Source organism: Zootoca vivipara, chromosome 10, assembly GCF_965207765.1.
Source record: "Zootoca vivipara chromosome 10, rZooViv2.hap1.1, whole genome shotgun sequence".
NCBI classification, from domain to species: Eukaryota; Metazoa; Chordata; class Lepidosauria; order Squamata; family Lacertidae; genus Zootoca; species Zootoca vivipara.
In genome coordinates this window covers 53,260,738-53,275,143 of record NC_142593.1, presented here as the reverse complement: position 1 = coordinate 53,275,143, position 14,406 = coordinate 53,260,738, and the positions used below count along the sequence as shown (strand labels likewise).

At 50.8% G+C, this 14,406-nt stretch overlaps 1 protein-coding gene across 8 annotated transcripts in view; it reads left to right on the top strand.

Annotated features, from left to right (window-relative positions):
- CTIF (cap binding complex dependent translation initiation factor) overlaps window positions 1-14,406 on the top strand; it is a 161,208-nt gene that overhangs the window by 113,454 nt on the left and 33,348 nt on the right. For 4 of the 8 annotated variants that reach the window (XM_088653135.1, XM_088653133.1, XM_035100977.3 and 1 more), the window contains one exon: window positions 866-1,165. In XM_088653135.1, coding sequence (XP_088509261.1) covers window positions 866-1,165 — 300 coding nt within the window. Of the gene's footprint in view, window positions 1-835; window positions 1,166-14,406 lie in introns of all 8 variants that reach the window. The other 4 variants (XM_088653134.1, XM_035100979.3, XM_035100976.3 and 1 more) reach the window with 1 other exon arrangement.

The following is a 14,406-nucleotide window of genomic DNA, read 5'->3' as shown; positions in this document are numbered from 1 at the left end:
GTTGGTTGCTTGGTGAGCATAGGAACACATGGTTTATATTGAGTCAGGCCATTGCTCCATCAAACTCCAAATTGTCTGCCCTGACTGGCAGTGGCTATCCAGGGTTTCAGACAAGGTTGTCTCCCAATCAGTGGCGGAGCAAGCCAAACGGGTGCCTGGGGCGGCGCATGTGCCCTGTGCCCAGGGGTGGGGCCAGCCAGGGCAAGACGCTCCGCTGGGCCTCCAAGGAGTCTTCCTGCCCCCTCCCACTAAGCCGCCCTGCAGCTGGGGGGCAGGCAGCAAGTAGAGCGTTTGTTTGGGCAACACGGAGCCTGCGCATGCCCAAGCCACCGTGTCTCTCCCAGGAGAGACACGTGGCTCGGGCACACTGCAGGCCCCGCGGTGAGTGCTGCCATCCATTTTGTCACCACACCTCAGTGGTGACACCCGGGGCGGCCCGCCTCCACCGCACCCCCCTTCCTCTGCCCCTGCTCCCGGTCCTACCTGAAGATGCCAGAGATACAACCTGGGACCTTCTGCATCTAGCCCCTGAGCTACATGCCCCTGCCCCAACTGAGTTGAGACAGTTACATGGGATTCAGTGTGCAGTGTAGACACGCCCTCGGGTGTTGCGTCCAAGCCCCAGTTAAAACTTAAGGTGCTCGCCACCGCAGCTTCGGATTTTTCGCAGTATGCTTGATGTAAACTTTAATTGCATAGGCTTCGTTCCATGCTTCCAAACTTGTCGTTTGCTTGGTGCAGCTGTGCTGATCTGTCTTTTTTTCTTTTTCTTTCCCCCCTTTTTCTTCTCCCGCCCCCCACCCCACCCCCGCTCCACGTTTCCCTTGCATAACAGATGCCTTGTCTTTCCCTTTTCACGGATCAGGACGAAGTGGCCGTGGAGTCCACCAACCCTCAAAAGAACAAAATGGACAAACTAATTGAAATTCTCAACAGCATGCGGAACAACAGCGGCGGGGTGGACGCCAAGCTCACCAACTTCATGGAGGAGGCCCAGAACTCCACCAACTCCGAGGAGATGCTCGGGGAGATTGTTAGGACCATTTACCAGAAGGCCGTGACGGACCGCAGTTTTGCCTCCATGGCCGCCAAGCTCTGCGACAAGATGGCGCTCTTCATGGTGGAAGGCACCAAGTTCCGGAGCCTCCTACTCAACATGCTACAGGTAACCAGACAAATCGCAGCCTCTCCCTTTGCTGCTGCTGTTGCTACTGGCATGCCGTCGCTTACAGAGAGAGAAATCCGTTCTGACCATGCTTGAGCTGCCTCCTTCGTTCCATTCTCACCCAATTAATTTTAGAAAAATGAATTGGTGGGAGAGAGGGCAGGGGGGACACAGGGCAGCATTTCTGTGTTTGTTTACACGAGTGTTTCATGGTTACGACGGACTGATATAATTTTATAGGCGCTGCCCGCGTCCCGTTCTATTTTGAATGCCCGCTTTAGCAATTGTGTGATCTCTCCAAGGCACATGTTCATCTCACTGTAAGACCAGGTAGATCTGTACTGCGGATTCTGTGGTTTTTGGACTTTGCTTGTGTTTTGAACTGATGGGCGGCCTCCATAGATTTGGGGAAGGCAGGGCAGGCTAGGTAGCCTTGGATACCTGCCCTGAGGATGAAGGGCCCAGCAGACAGGCGGCTTCCGAAGGTGCAGGTAGGTAGCCATGTTGGTCTGCCGTAGTCAAAACAAAATTTAAAAATTCCTTCCAGTAGCACCTTAGAGACCAACTAAGTTTGTCATTGGTATGAGCTTTCATGTGCATGCACACTTCTTCAGATACACTGTGTGTACAACGATCGTAACTGGGTTTGTCTTAATGCCAAATTCTCAACACACTCCTGCAACTACGTTTCCCACGATTCTTTGGAGGAAGCCATGAATGGTCAGCCTAGTTTCTTCAAACCCTTCTGAGTATACAGTGAATATATGTCTTGTCCATGCTGGGGATCAAGCAACAATGAGTTCATCTAAAAATTATTGGTGTTGGTTCTTCTTCCTCTTTGGTGATCACTCGTAGCCAAGTAAGATTGTCTTCCATAAACACGGTTTTAACAATGAGTCCGTAAGTGACTGTGGAGGCCAGTTCTGATTCCACAAGTCCTTCCACAGTGGGGACATTGGTTTCTAGGTGGGAGTTGATCACGGTGTGGATTTGCCAAGCGTGCCTTCCTCTTAGCACGTTTCTCCCCTGCTTCCTGAGTTCAAGCTTCTTCAAAGCCCATGACACCTTTGGTAAAGGCTGTTCTCCAATTGGAGCACTTGCAGGCCAGTGTTTCCCAGTTGTCAGTGTTTATACTACATTTTAAAAGATTTGCCTTGAAAGAGTCTTTAAACCTCTTTTGTTGACCACCAGCATTACGCTTTCCATTTTTAAGTTCGGAATAGAGTAGTTGCTTTGGAAGACGATCATCAGGCATCCGCACAACATGACCAGTCCAACGAAGTTGATGTTGAAGAATCATTGCTTCAACACAGGTGATCTTTGCTTCTTCCAGTACACTGATATTAGTTCGCCTGTCTTCCCAAGTGATGTGTGAATTTTTTCGGAGACACTGTTGATGGAATCTTTTGAGGAGCTGGAGATGGCGTTTATAAGTGGTCCATGTTTCACAAGCATACAGTAAGGTTGGTAGTACAATAGCTTTGTAAACAAGCATTTTGGTTTCCCTGCGAATGTCCCAGTCCTCAAACACTCTGCACTTCAGTCGGGAGAAAGCCGTACAGGGCTGGATCCCTACAGAAAACAGGATGCCAGGTTCAGTGCTGACTGTGACAGCTGTCATTTTGCAGCTGCGAGAGCCATGTAGTGCAGCAGGTGAACAGGGGGGACCCTGATTCAAGTTCCTGCGCTGGAGAGATGGCAACCGACTAGCCACTGCTTCTGTCGGCCAAACCTACCTGGCAGGGTTATCACAAAGCCAAACGTGCCTCAAGACAAGGCAGCTAAAAAATTTACGGGAACGTGGGTTTTGGGGGTGGAACCTCAATCACCAGCATTTCCAGGTTGAATATAAAACAGTCATCAATGTGAGTTGTTGCCAACTTCCTGATAAAACACCAAACAGGCTTTGGCTAGGAGGAACCAGCAGCAGGGGTTAAGTTCACACCGCCTTCTCACTAGGGATTAAGGCAGAATTGAATTCAGGATAAAGCCTCTGCGGAGGCCCTGTGCATTATCCCCAAAGGGTGAAGGACCTTTTTTAGCCTGATGTCGCCAGGCTGTGCAAGGGTGTGATAAATAGGGATAAGCATCTTTCCTCATTACCGCTAAAGCCTCTGAATTCTCAGCCCAGCCACTGAGCAGGAATGCTGGACCTGAACCCCTCGCATATGGGCCTAACAGATGCTCGTGTTTTTAAAGAAGGCCCTGTGGACTCAGAAGCAAATGGCTGCAAAGGCTTAGGCAGGCTGGCAAGAACCAGTCTCGCAGCAAGCTTCATCAGAGGGCCTAACACACTCAAGCACTGGCAGGGCTGGGGGGGCTGGGGGCCACGTGCGGTCCCCCAGACCTGTCCGCCTGGCCCTCTAAGCCCTACCCAGCCTGACCCTTCTGCCACGGACTGGTTGGATGCAGAGGAATGGTGGGAGGAAGCAGCTGGGGAGCTCCCAAGGGAAGAAGGCTCAAAGCCCAGGAATTGGTGGTGGGATGTTAATGAGTGGTCAGTGGGAGAAGATTGGGAGGAGGAGGTGGCGGAAGCTGAAGGGGTAACAGAGCTTAGGGAGCTGGGAGAGTTGGTGGCAGAGAGAAGACCAGAAGTGGAAGCAAGGGAGGAGAGAGGCGAGGCCGAGGTGAGCCAGGTTGGGGAAGAAGCCAGGGTGTCTCCCCCTCCTGCCGCAACAAGCTCCCTCTCCCCTGGTCCCCAGAACCAGGAGAGGCCTGAAGAGGGCGAAGGAGAAGTTAGCTTCATGGAGGTGCAGTCTCAGATTGCTTGGGGAAGACCCTGGAGAGGAGGGGATTTCAGCAGCAGTGGGAAGGCAGTCTCTCCACAAATGTTTCATTGGGCAAAGGCCTGGCAGAGATGAGATGTTGTACTTATTAGATCCTGCTTTTGCTCATAAAGAGTTAACTCCAACTTGTCCAGTGTGATTTATGACTGGCTGGCTCCTGTCACCTTCACTGGCCCTGCTGTGCTCTTGTTTTACCTTTACTCCTCCTTAAACTGTGAAAATGCCTCTTCCTTGCCTGATTGGAGAATGGAGAGTGGCGTCTGTCCGTCACCTATGATATGTGGCCCTCAGAAAGGTTGGCCATGACAGAAAGAAGCCCTTGAGTTGAAAAAGGGTGTGTGTCCCCCTCACTCACATGATAGTGGGCCATCATACACGGTGTGCTGTGCTCAGAATTGGGCCCAGAAACTAATTGGCAGCTGGTGCAGTCGGGCCAGGATGGGTGTCATTTGTTCAAACCCATTATATCTGAGCAACCTGGCCACTGAATTCTGCACCAGCTGAAGTTTCCAAACAGTCTTCCGAGGTGGCCCCATGTGTTGCAGTAATCTAACCTAGAAGTTGCCAGAGCTTAGGGGACAGAAGCTAGGCCAGGCATCCCCAAACTTCGGCCCTCCAGATGTTTTGGACTACAATTCCCATCATCCCTGACCATTGGTCCTGTTAGCTAGGGATCATGGGAGTTGTAGGCCAAAACATCTGGAGGGCCACAGTTTGGGGATGCCTGAGCTAGGCTATCCCTGTGCAGACAGGGGTGCAGCTGGGCCACCAGCCGAAGCTGATGGAAGGCACTTGGTGCCACTGAGGCCACCTCCAGTGGCAGCAAAGCCGAGTGCCTGCTCCTTCGAGGGAGTGTAACCCCATCGAGAACCGGCAATCCATTCCATTTTCTAAGAACGTGGGGGAGGGAGACCTGTGATTGTGGAGTTTGAAAGATACTCCCCCTGGGAGTCTTCTGGCGACCATTGTTATAAATACCAGTAGTTGCATTGGCCGGAGTGTGTTTTTGTGGGTGGGGAGGGAGGGAGGGGCGATAATTGGCTTGCCTGCAAGCTCTGGGTATGTAACCTAAGTTAAAGTATTCCTCTGTTGAAATCCGCGTGCTCTTTATAACCGAGAGGTGTCTGCTTCTGAGGTATGCATAGCAAAGTATATTAATAGAGAGGGCATCACTGGGATTGTAACAGAAGCCTTCTCTCCTTAGCAACCGTTCCTAACAACACATCAAACAGAAGGATGTGATACCTTTCGGGAGAGGAGGTGGGGTCAGGGGAGAAGCACTAAAACTGCCAGATCCGTATGAAGTTATTGACACTACCGGGATGCCGCAAGACAAGAGGGCGTGAAAAAGGAGACATGTCCCAAGATATGGTCTGAAGCTGGAGAGGGGGGAACCTTCCTTAGCCGAAGGGACACATTCTCTTCTGAGCAACTTCCTGGGGGCCACCATTGCCAGGGGTGGGAGAGACCAGGAGCGAACGAGGGCAGAGGAACATAATATAAATTTTAGCTTTGTGCTGTTGTCGGCATCCATCCCTCTTGAGAGACAATGGAGTGCGCCTCCGGGGGTGAAGTCAAACGGCTGTGTTAGCAGCACCGAAGGGTGCAAGCCTGGACAGTGTGTTTGGGGTTTCTGGGCTACCCAGATGGCACAAGCCCACCCTCGGGCTCACTGATGTGATCCAGAGGAGAGCAGAGCAAGATGCTTGGCACCAGCTTGGTGGCAGGAGTTGCCAGAAGGAGGCACCATCCAACCATCTGCAGATTTGTATAGGCTCATTAGCCTTTTCTTCTCCTGAAGATGTCCCGCAAGGCAGCGGCGGTTTAGGGCCAGAGATTTCCTTCACCTAGATGGGCTATCTTCCCAGATTGACGAGCCCCATCTACCCCTCATTTCCCTCTACAGCACTTACATAAACCACCTTCTTGACCATGGTCGGCAAACTAAGACCCGCGGGGCAGATCAGGCTCAATTGCCTTCAGGATCTGGCCCGCAGACTGTCCGTGGTTTGGCGTGGGGATTCTGTTCGTTCGGGCTGCGCCATTCCATTTCCACACACCCACACAGCGGCATCTCCTCCTCCCTCCCTCTTCCTGGCTTCTCCCCACCCTGCCTAGAGGAGGAAGGGGACTGGACTAAGATGGCTGAGTGCCATTTTAAGCAGCCCCTCACTGGAGCTAGCCCGTTCGCGCTGCCCATCTTCCCTCCATCGCCGCCCCCTGGTGCTCCTGTGGGCCAGACATCGCAGTGGACAAGTTCGCTCTGCCTACCCATGAGAAGCAGCAGCAGTGGCGGTGGTGGTGGCGGCGGCAGCCCCTGGGAAGGTAAGCGCAGTGGCAGGGGGTGGGGAGGAGGACTACTTGCCCCCCTCGCCTCTTCTTCCAGCTCCCCTCCCCCAGTACCGCTTCTCCGGCCCGCCACACGATCTGAGGGACAGTGGACCAGCCCGCAGCTTAAAAAATTCGCCGGCCCCTGTTCTTGACCAATGGACTCACTATTGGTCTCATCTGCTCGATCCACCTTAGCCTGTCTTTGCATGCAGGGGAAGTTCCTAACATTGGCTACCCTCACCTGGTCTAGGCAGCCAGCCAAAGGCGTTCCCAAGGTGTGGCCACTGTCACATGCTGACACCTTCTAGGAGCCACAGGTGAGAGCTGATTTTCTGTGGGCATCTCACAGATCCGTCTCCATCCATCCAGAGTTCAAAGACATTCAGGGTGTAAAGCAGGACCCCTGAGGGGCGTGGCTTTGAAAAAGTGGGTGTGGTCTGGAGGGCATAGCTGCCAAGTTTTCCCTTTTCTCGCGAGGAAGCCTATTCAGCATAAGGGAAAATCCCTGTAAAAAAGGGATAACTTGGCAGCTATGCTGGAGGGAGGCCTGGGAAGTTGCATGTGACAGATAGGCCTGGATAGGAGGCTGCCTCAGAATCATGTGTACGCTTGCCTTGGGTTCCATACTGGAAGAAAGGTGGGATGACTGCAAGAAGATCAAACCTATCCATTCTGAAGGAAATCATCCCTGAGTGCTCACTGGAAGGACAGATCGTGAAGCTGAAGCTCCAATACTTTGGCCACCTCATGAGAAGAGAAGACTCCCTGGAAAAGACCCTGATGTTGGGAAAGATGGAGGGCACTAGGAGAACGGGACGACAGAGGACGAGATGGTTGGACAGTGTTCTCAAAGCTACCAACATGAGTTTGACCAAACTGCGGGAGGCAGTGGAAGGCAGGAGTGCCTGGCGTGCTCTGGTCCATGGGGTCACGAAGAGTTGGACACGACTAAACAACAACAACATTAATATTGCCAGTCAGCATCTGGTACGCAAGCCCTCTTCACTTAGTAGTGAACAGCTCACAGAATCCAGTTTTCTAACATCTGTTCCATTCTCCAAACTTTCATATCCTCGGAGGGACAAACTAAATGTAAAATGAGGAAAGACAAGGTTGTCATCACCAAATATGACAGCTGAGGGTTGTGTAATTTCCCTCCACAGTAGCGCGTGATATAATTCATGCCATACCCTATCGGTCTGTTTCTGGACCCTGTCAAGTTCACATGTTTTCATTTATTAAGTCCATTCCTTCCCGTTTCCACTTCAAACTGTGATTGATTGATTGATTGATTGATTGATTTAAAATCCACACAGAAATTCATAAATTACTTTTATCATAAAATGCATTAAAATGCACATTTTATCTCAATGTACGTGTTTCTATATCTCATCTTAAAGTAGACAGACGTGATTTTGATGCTTGATGTTTTTAAAGCCTGAGGCAATTAAAAACTGAATTATTTCCTTCTCCTATAAATCGACATGGGGGCACTAGAGGTTCCAAAATGAGAATTGGGAGGTTGTAGAACATTTGTGACTCCTGCCTCAGGCATTTAAAAAAACCTGTCTTTGGATCGGGCCTTGAACCAAAACGTTTGCCAGGAACTTGGATCCTGTGGATATGAATACAGTATTTACAAATGCAAAGCTATAAAATAGAAATGGAACAGCTTCATTAAAGGACCCAGACAAGCAAACGCATTTAACTTTGTAGTGTAGGGTTTACAACTTCCTTCTCCCTCAGTGTCGAGGTTTTTATGGTTTATGATTTGTGCTCCACAAGAGGGCGGGAGGGGGGGATTGTGGAAGTCTCCATCATTTATCAAGGTCTGATGAGTTATTTTGGTGAGTGAACAGTTATCTGCTGTAACAGATTGAGAATCACTCCCCTGAGGATTGTGTGCAGGTGATTGGTTTGTAGTAGCGTTATTAATAATAATAAAAACCCGACAATCGCAGAATGCTTTTCATCTGTGTATCTCGCGGGAGTTTACGAAGGAAGGTCAAATGCACCACTTGCCGGACAGAATCCAGCAAAGGAAGTCAAAATGGCTTCCGCGCAGCTGTCCTTGATGCTATCCTGCAAGCTGCGAACCGTAGCAAGGGAGCCAGGATACTTTTCTACCTGAATGGAAGGCTTTGTTCTTCAAAGGCAGGATGTCCAACCAAGGGGGTGGGTTCAAGGTGCATTGTTTTCCGCCTGGTTTTGCTAGGTTTTCCCATCGGGAAATTCTCACAGAGAGGAACCTCTATAGATTTTTAGAGTTTTCATCAAAGCTTATTTTACAGGCTGCGCAAAAGCGGTAGGTAGTTGTCTTGGTCCACTTGAGAAGATCACAGTTAATTGGCACATTTGTCTCAACCAACTAAAAGGCCACCACATGAACAAGCTTTCCAGTTCTCCAGAACTCTCCTTCAGATGAAGCATGCAGAATTATTTTTTCTTGTAATGCAATGAAACGATTACTTTAAAAGAAACTCCACAGACCAAAGATGGGTTTGAATCTAACTGAAAGCCTATGTTTCATGTTGGATGGAGTAACAATGAAATCATGGATTATTATCACCTCATTATGTCCATGAGATTTTAGCAGCTTTGCTGTGATGGTCCTGCAGTTAAAGGTAAAGGGACCCCTGACCATTAGGTCCAGTCATGACTGACTCTGGGGTTGCGCGCTCATCTCGCATTATTGGCTGAGGGAGCCGGCGTATAGCTTCCAGGTCATGTGGCCAGCATGACAAAGCCACTTCTGGCGAACCAGAGCAGCACACGGAAACGCCGTTTACCTTCCCACTGTAGCGGTTCCTATTTATCTACTTGCACTTTGATGTGCTTTCGAACTGCTAGGTTGGCAGGAGCTGGGACCGAGCAATGGGAGCTCACCCCGTCAGAGGGATTCGAACCGCCGACCTTCTGATCAGCAAGCCCTAGGCTCAGTGGTTTAACCCACAGCGCCACCTGGGTTCCTGGTCCTGCAGTTAAGGTGTCCTAAACTGAAGAGGATAGTTCCTGATGGCATCATCAGCCCAAAATATCATTTAGTTGTTAATTTCTATTGTAAACCACCCTGTGATCCTTGGACAGTATAGAAATTTAATAAATATAATAATAATCAGATCTTGCCTCAGCCACAAATCCATTATTCTTCCTGCCTCAGCTTCTTCCTCCCCATTTGTAAAATGGGGATACTACCAGTCCACTTTGCAGAGCTGTTGTTGAGATTTCCAGTTCACATAGGTTGTGTAAAGGCACATATAGCCCTTGTTCACACTTCTCATCTTGGCTTGCTGGTCTAGTTTATCTGGGTGTGTGGTTCTCTATGGTCAGACTGATGGGAATTGCATTCCAAAATAGCTGGAGGGCGCCAAGTTGGGGAATACAGTACATGAGAAAGGCACGGCAAGCCCCAGGGTTAACCCAAAGACCCTTAACCAGTATTAAGACAACAAAGTGCGCTTTGCACAAATGTGCACAGCCTAGCCAGGCATCCCATAATGCCTTATAGTGTTTAGCTCCCTTAGGTTCAGTGTGCAGCAGCGTTACCTGAGTGGCAGGCAGCAAATTCCTGTAGGGAGCGCAGCCTTGTAATCAGAGCTGGCCCGAGTCACACTGGAATTCTAGGCATGCGAGGAGCAGGTTACAGAACAATCCAGAATGTTCTCTTCGGCCATATCTTCCTCGATGCTAAAACCCACCAGCGCTTGGCGAAGTATCGCATGTCACAAACCGTTGCTCAATGGTCCATGCTTTTTTTTCTTTTTTTAGAGATTCAGTTTTCCTGCAAGTTACCAAGAGTACGATTTAAAGAGTTCTCTCCTTTTGTGAACTCGGAAGCTTCGTTCGTTGTTCGGCCGTTAACGCCGTGTCCACATTCGCACCATGCATTTAAAATGTTGTGGTACCATTGTAAACAAGGAGCCGGTACATAGCTTGAGGCTCAGGCGGCCTCGGTGGCCCAGAATGCCTTCCATCAGCTTGGGCTGCTGGACCAGCTGCGCCCCAATCTGGACACGGAGAGCCTAGCTTCTGTCATCTATGCTCTGGTAACCTCTAGGTTAGATAACTGCAACATGTTATGCATAGGGCTGCCTCTGAAGATGGTTCGGAAACCTCAGCTGGTGCAGAATTCAGCAGCCAGGCTGCTCACCAGGGCAAGACGGTTTGAGCACATGACATTGATCTTGAGCAAACTGCACTGGCTACCAGTTAGTTTATGGGCCCAGTTTGAAGTGCTGGTTTTGACCTATGGAGCCTTAGTTTCATCATCTGAGGCCCTTCTTTGTGTGCCTCCTCCGCAAGAGGCCCAGAAGGTGGCAACGTGAGAACGGGTATGTGGAACGCTCTCCCCAAAGAGATTTGGCTGGTGCCTTCATTATATACCGTTAGGTGCTAGGTAAAGGGACCCCTGACCATTAGGTCCAGTCGTGACCGTCTCTGGGGTTGCGGCGCTCATCTCGCATTATTGGCCGATGGAGCCGGCGTACAGCTTCCAGGTCATGTGGCCAGCATGACAAAGCCGCTTCTGGCGAACCAGAGCAGCGCACGGAAACGCCGTTTACCTTCCCGCTTGGAGTGATACCTATTTATCTACTTGCACTTTGACGTGCTTTCAAACTGCTAGGTTGGCAGGAGCTGGGACCGAGCAACGGGCTATCATATCACCACTTAACCTTCTCTTCTCCAGGCTAAACATACCCAGCTCCCTAACCCGTTCCTCATAAGGCATCGTTTCCAGGCCTTTGACCATTTTGGTTGCCCTCCTCTGGACACGTTCCAGCTCGTCAGTATCCTTCTTGAACTGTGGTGCCCAGAACTGGACACAGTACTCCAGGTGAGGTCTGACCAGAGCAGAATACAGTGGTACTATTACTTCCCTTGATCTAGGTGCTATAGTATACTCATATTGATGTAGCTTCCCAATGGACTGTGCCCTAAATTTTTTGGGAGGCCACAAAGAAGCCGTAGAAGTAGGAAGTGGTCCCTGAGGGGCATCTAGTCCATCCTGGTGGCCTGGACAGAGCATTGGGGCCAGGTTCGGCTTCCTGGTTAGCCCTGAATTCTGTGGATGACGTTAGGAAAGTCACATCCCCTTGGTTTTTCATTTCCCAGCCGTGAAACACAGAAACGCTTCCTATTTGCCCTCCCTCACAGGGGTGTTGTGTGACTGAACAAAATCAGAATCACCAGGTGCCCAGCACATTAAAGTGTTATAGATATAATTGACGGTTTAAAAGGGGGGGGGACTGGGATGAAATCCTGCAGCTTACTGCGTTCCTGGGCTCGGCCTGGTACCAGGGATTTGTTCCTTTACCCTTGAGCGTCTCCGGGTAATTCTGTAGCGATGTGTTTATCTTGTACACGCCTTGGTAGTCAGGGTGTGCAAGCGTCTGCAATCACCCAAATTCCACCCTTGAGACATGAGATATGGGGGCAGAGGAGAGGAGGGGTGCCAAGAGAGGAGAAGAGAAGGGGGTTCTGGACGGCTGCCCAAAGAGGCAGGTGAAAATGAAAGCTTGGAATCAATTAGGGCTATAGGCACCTCCGGCTGCGACACGACCTCGCTCAGAGCTGGGAATGTTCTGCCACAGCCCACCAAGTCTGGCCAAGCAGCCCGCCTTTGCATATTTTTCTTCCCTAATCTCCTGATAGGCTTTCCTCGCTGTGTTTTGTTAATGTTACGGGAGCCGCTCTCCGCCGGGTCCCATGCAGATAAAGCGAGCTATCGGAGAAGCCCATATTAAGTGTCTGGCCACATGGCTCCACAAAGTTTCCCCGGTGTGTAAGCGGAGCAGCGGCACCTCTCGGGCTGGGCCCGTCTGAGCGGCTAATGTGAATATCCTTTCCGTCACCCCGAGCCAGCGTGGGAGGAGGGGGGGGAGCCTGGGTGGCTGGGCAGATTCCTGCCTAGTCAGGCAGGCAGACGAGAGAATCCCAGTCATGCTAACTAGCAATGTGCTGAATCTCGGCCTAAGGCAAGAACGCCCGGCAGCCGCTCTCAGGAACAGGCTGCTTATACCTGCTGGCTTGGGCAAAGAGGGGGGAGTTTAAAGGGAGGGCGAATCCTGGCAACGTCCAGCCACGGAAAGTTTCCTTGCAGTGTTATGTAATGCTCTCCCTTGGGTGCCTCTGGGGATAAGGCAGCAAAGAGGGAGTCCGGAGCAAGGCCCATTGTGCTCAGAACAGAGAAGGGGCGCTAGATCCCAGCAAGGTGAGGCATGGCCAGATTAGCATGACTGGGATGTTGTCCTGCTGTGTGGTAGGATAACCAGGTGAGGGTAGCTGGTGGGTCTTAAACCCTCAGTGAGTTAGGGACTTCCTCTGCATGTGAAGACAGGCTATGGTGGATCGAGTGGAGGAGACCAAGAGTGGGTCCAAGAAGGTGGCTTCTGCATGTGTTTTAGAAGGAAGTGTGGGGCAGATGGGGTTCATCCACCTGGGAAGGTAGCCCATCTAGGAGAAGGAAAACTCTGGTCCTGTACCTCCACTGCTGCCTTGTGGGACAGCTTCAGGAGAAGAAAAGGCTAAGGAGTAAACCCTACACAAATCCGAAGCAGAGTCCCTGAGACGGTTGGATAGCGCCTTGTATGCCTGTGAACGCCTCCTTCTGGCAACTCCTGCAGTCAAGCTGGTGCCAAATGTGTTGCTCTGCTTTCCTTTGGACCATATCATTGAGGCTGATATGGGGGGTCTTGTCATCTGGGTAGCCCAGGACTTCCAGAAATGCTGCCCAGGCTTGCGCTTCAAGGAGCCCACTTCGGTTTGACTTCACTCCCAGAGGCGCACTCCATTGTCTCTTGGGACAGACGAATGCCAACGACACGGTAGGAGGAAAGTGAGATATAAGCTGCCATTTGCCAGTTCAGCCATTTAGAAGAGAGCCCTGCAGGATCAGGCCAAAGGTCCAACTTAATCCAGCCAACTAGATGCCTATGGGAAGCCTGAAAGAAGGATCTCACTGTGGCTAGCCTTTGTGAAGCTCGCATGCAACCTCTGGAAGGTCGCCTAGCTATTGCCCCTACATTCCAGCCAATCGCTGGGGCGTGCCAAGGATACTTGCCTTTCCCCGGACGCTGGCAACTCACGGCACAACACTGCATGCAGTCACTCTGAAGCTTTACATTGTGTCCTTTGGGTCCCCAGTTCTGGACATTGTGCCCACTACAGCAGCCTGACCTCTCCTGCGCAAGGAAGGCCATCATGTCTGTGTTGCATACCGATCCCAGTATGTTGCTGGTGCCTATTCGATGTGAAATAGTTGTAAGAGGTGCACAAAATTCAGGCTATTTCTTCCCCTCCCATTGAAACCCAATCCTGGGTCACTGTCCAGTTGGCTTTTCCTATGCCTGGGGCAGATTGCATTGTCATTCAAAGGGTGGCATCCTGCCCCAAGTCAGGAAAAGAGCCCTGAATCTTGCCAGCTGAAGGACTCAGCCAGTCTAATGCATATTAAGTCTGCAAGGCCATCTGCTCCCAAACAAGGCTGTCTTAAATCCAGGTCAGTCTGCTAGAATCTCTTGAACTTGAACCTTTTAGTTTTATTGCCGGTGTTAACCGGCTGCAGCGTTGGGAAATCCCAGATCCTGGCACCAGACAACTAATGCCGGAAAGAGCCGGCTATCCTTAGATGGTCCCTTCACATTGCATAAATAAGATGCAAAATGATTTCCTCTCTGGGTTTTTTCCTGTTCAAAAGCATCTTATCTTGTGAGTGGGGTCTTTCTTGTGAGTGTGCTACTGGCAGTGCACAGCGGGGGTGGGGGTGAAATTGGCACCCGAGGGCATCTGTTTGGTGGCTGCAGTGTTGAATTGATGGGAGGTTGGGTGAGCATGTGTTGGCTCTTGGTGCAACCCTGCTGGCTGCAGAGTGAGTTGCCTGGGGCAATCTTCTAAGGGTGACACAGCCCTACTGCAAACCCTTGAGACAACGTGAGCCCGCTTTCCCTAGTTAGCTTAGTACAAATGAATGGAGCTCTGCTCATTTCTCCATTCATTTGCTGGGAGCAAGATACGGAGGCAGCGAGCAGGAAAACCTATCTGCCGTCATGCGAGATTTGTTGCTTTGATTTGCCTAAAGAAGCAAAATAGCTCTGAGCAAGCCTAAAAGGTAAAGGGGCCCCTGAC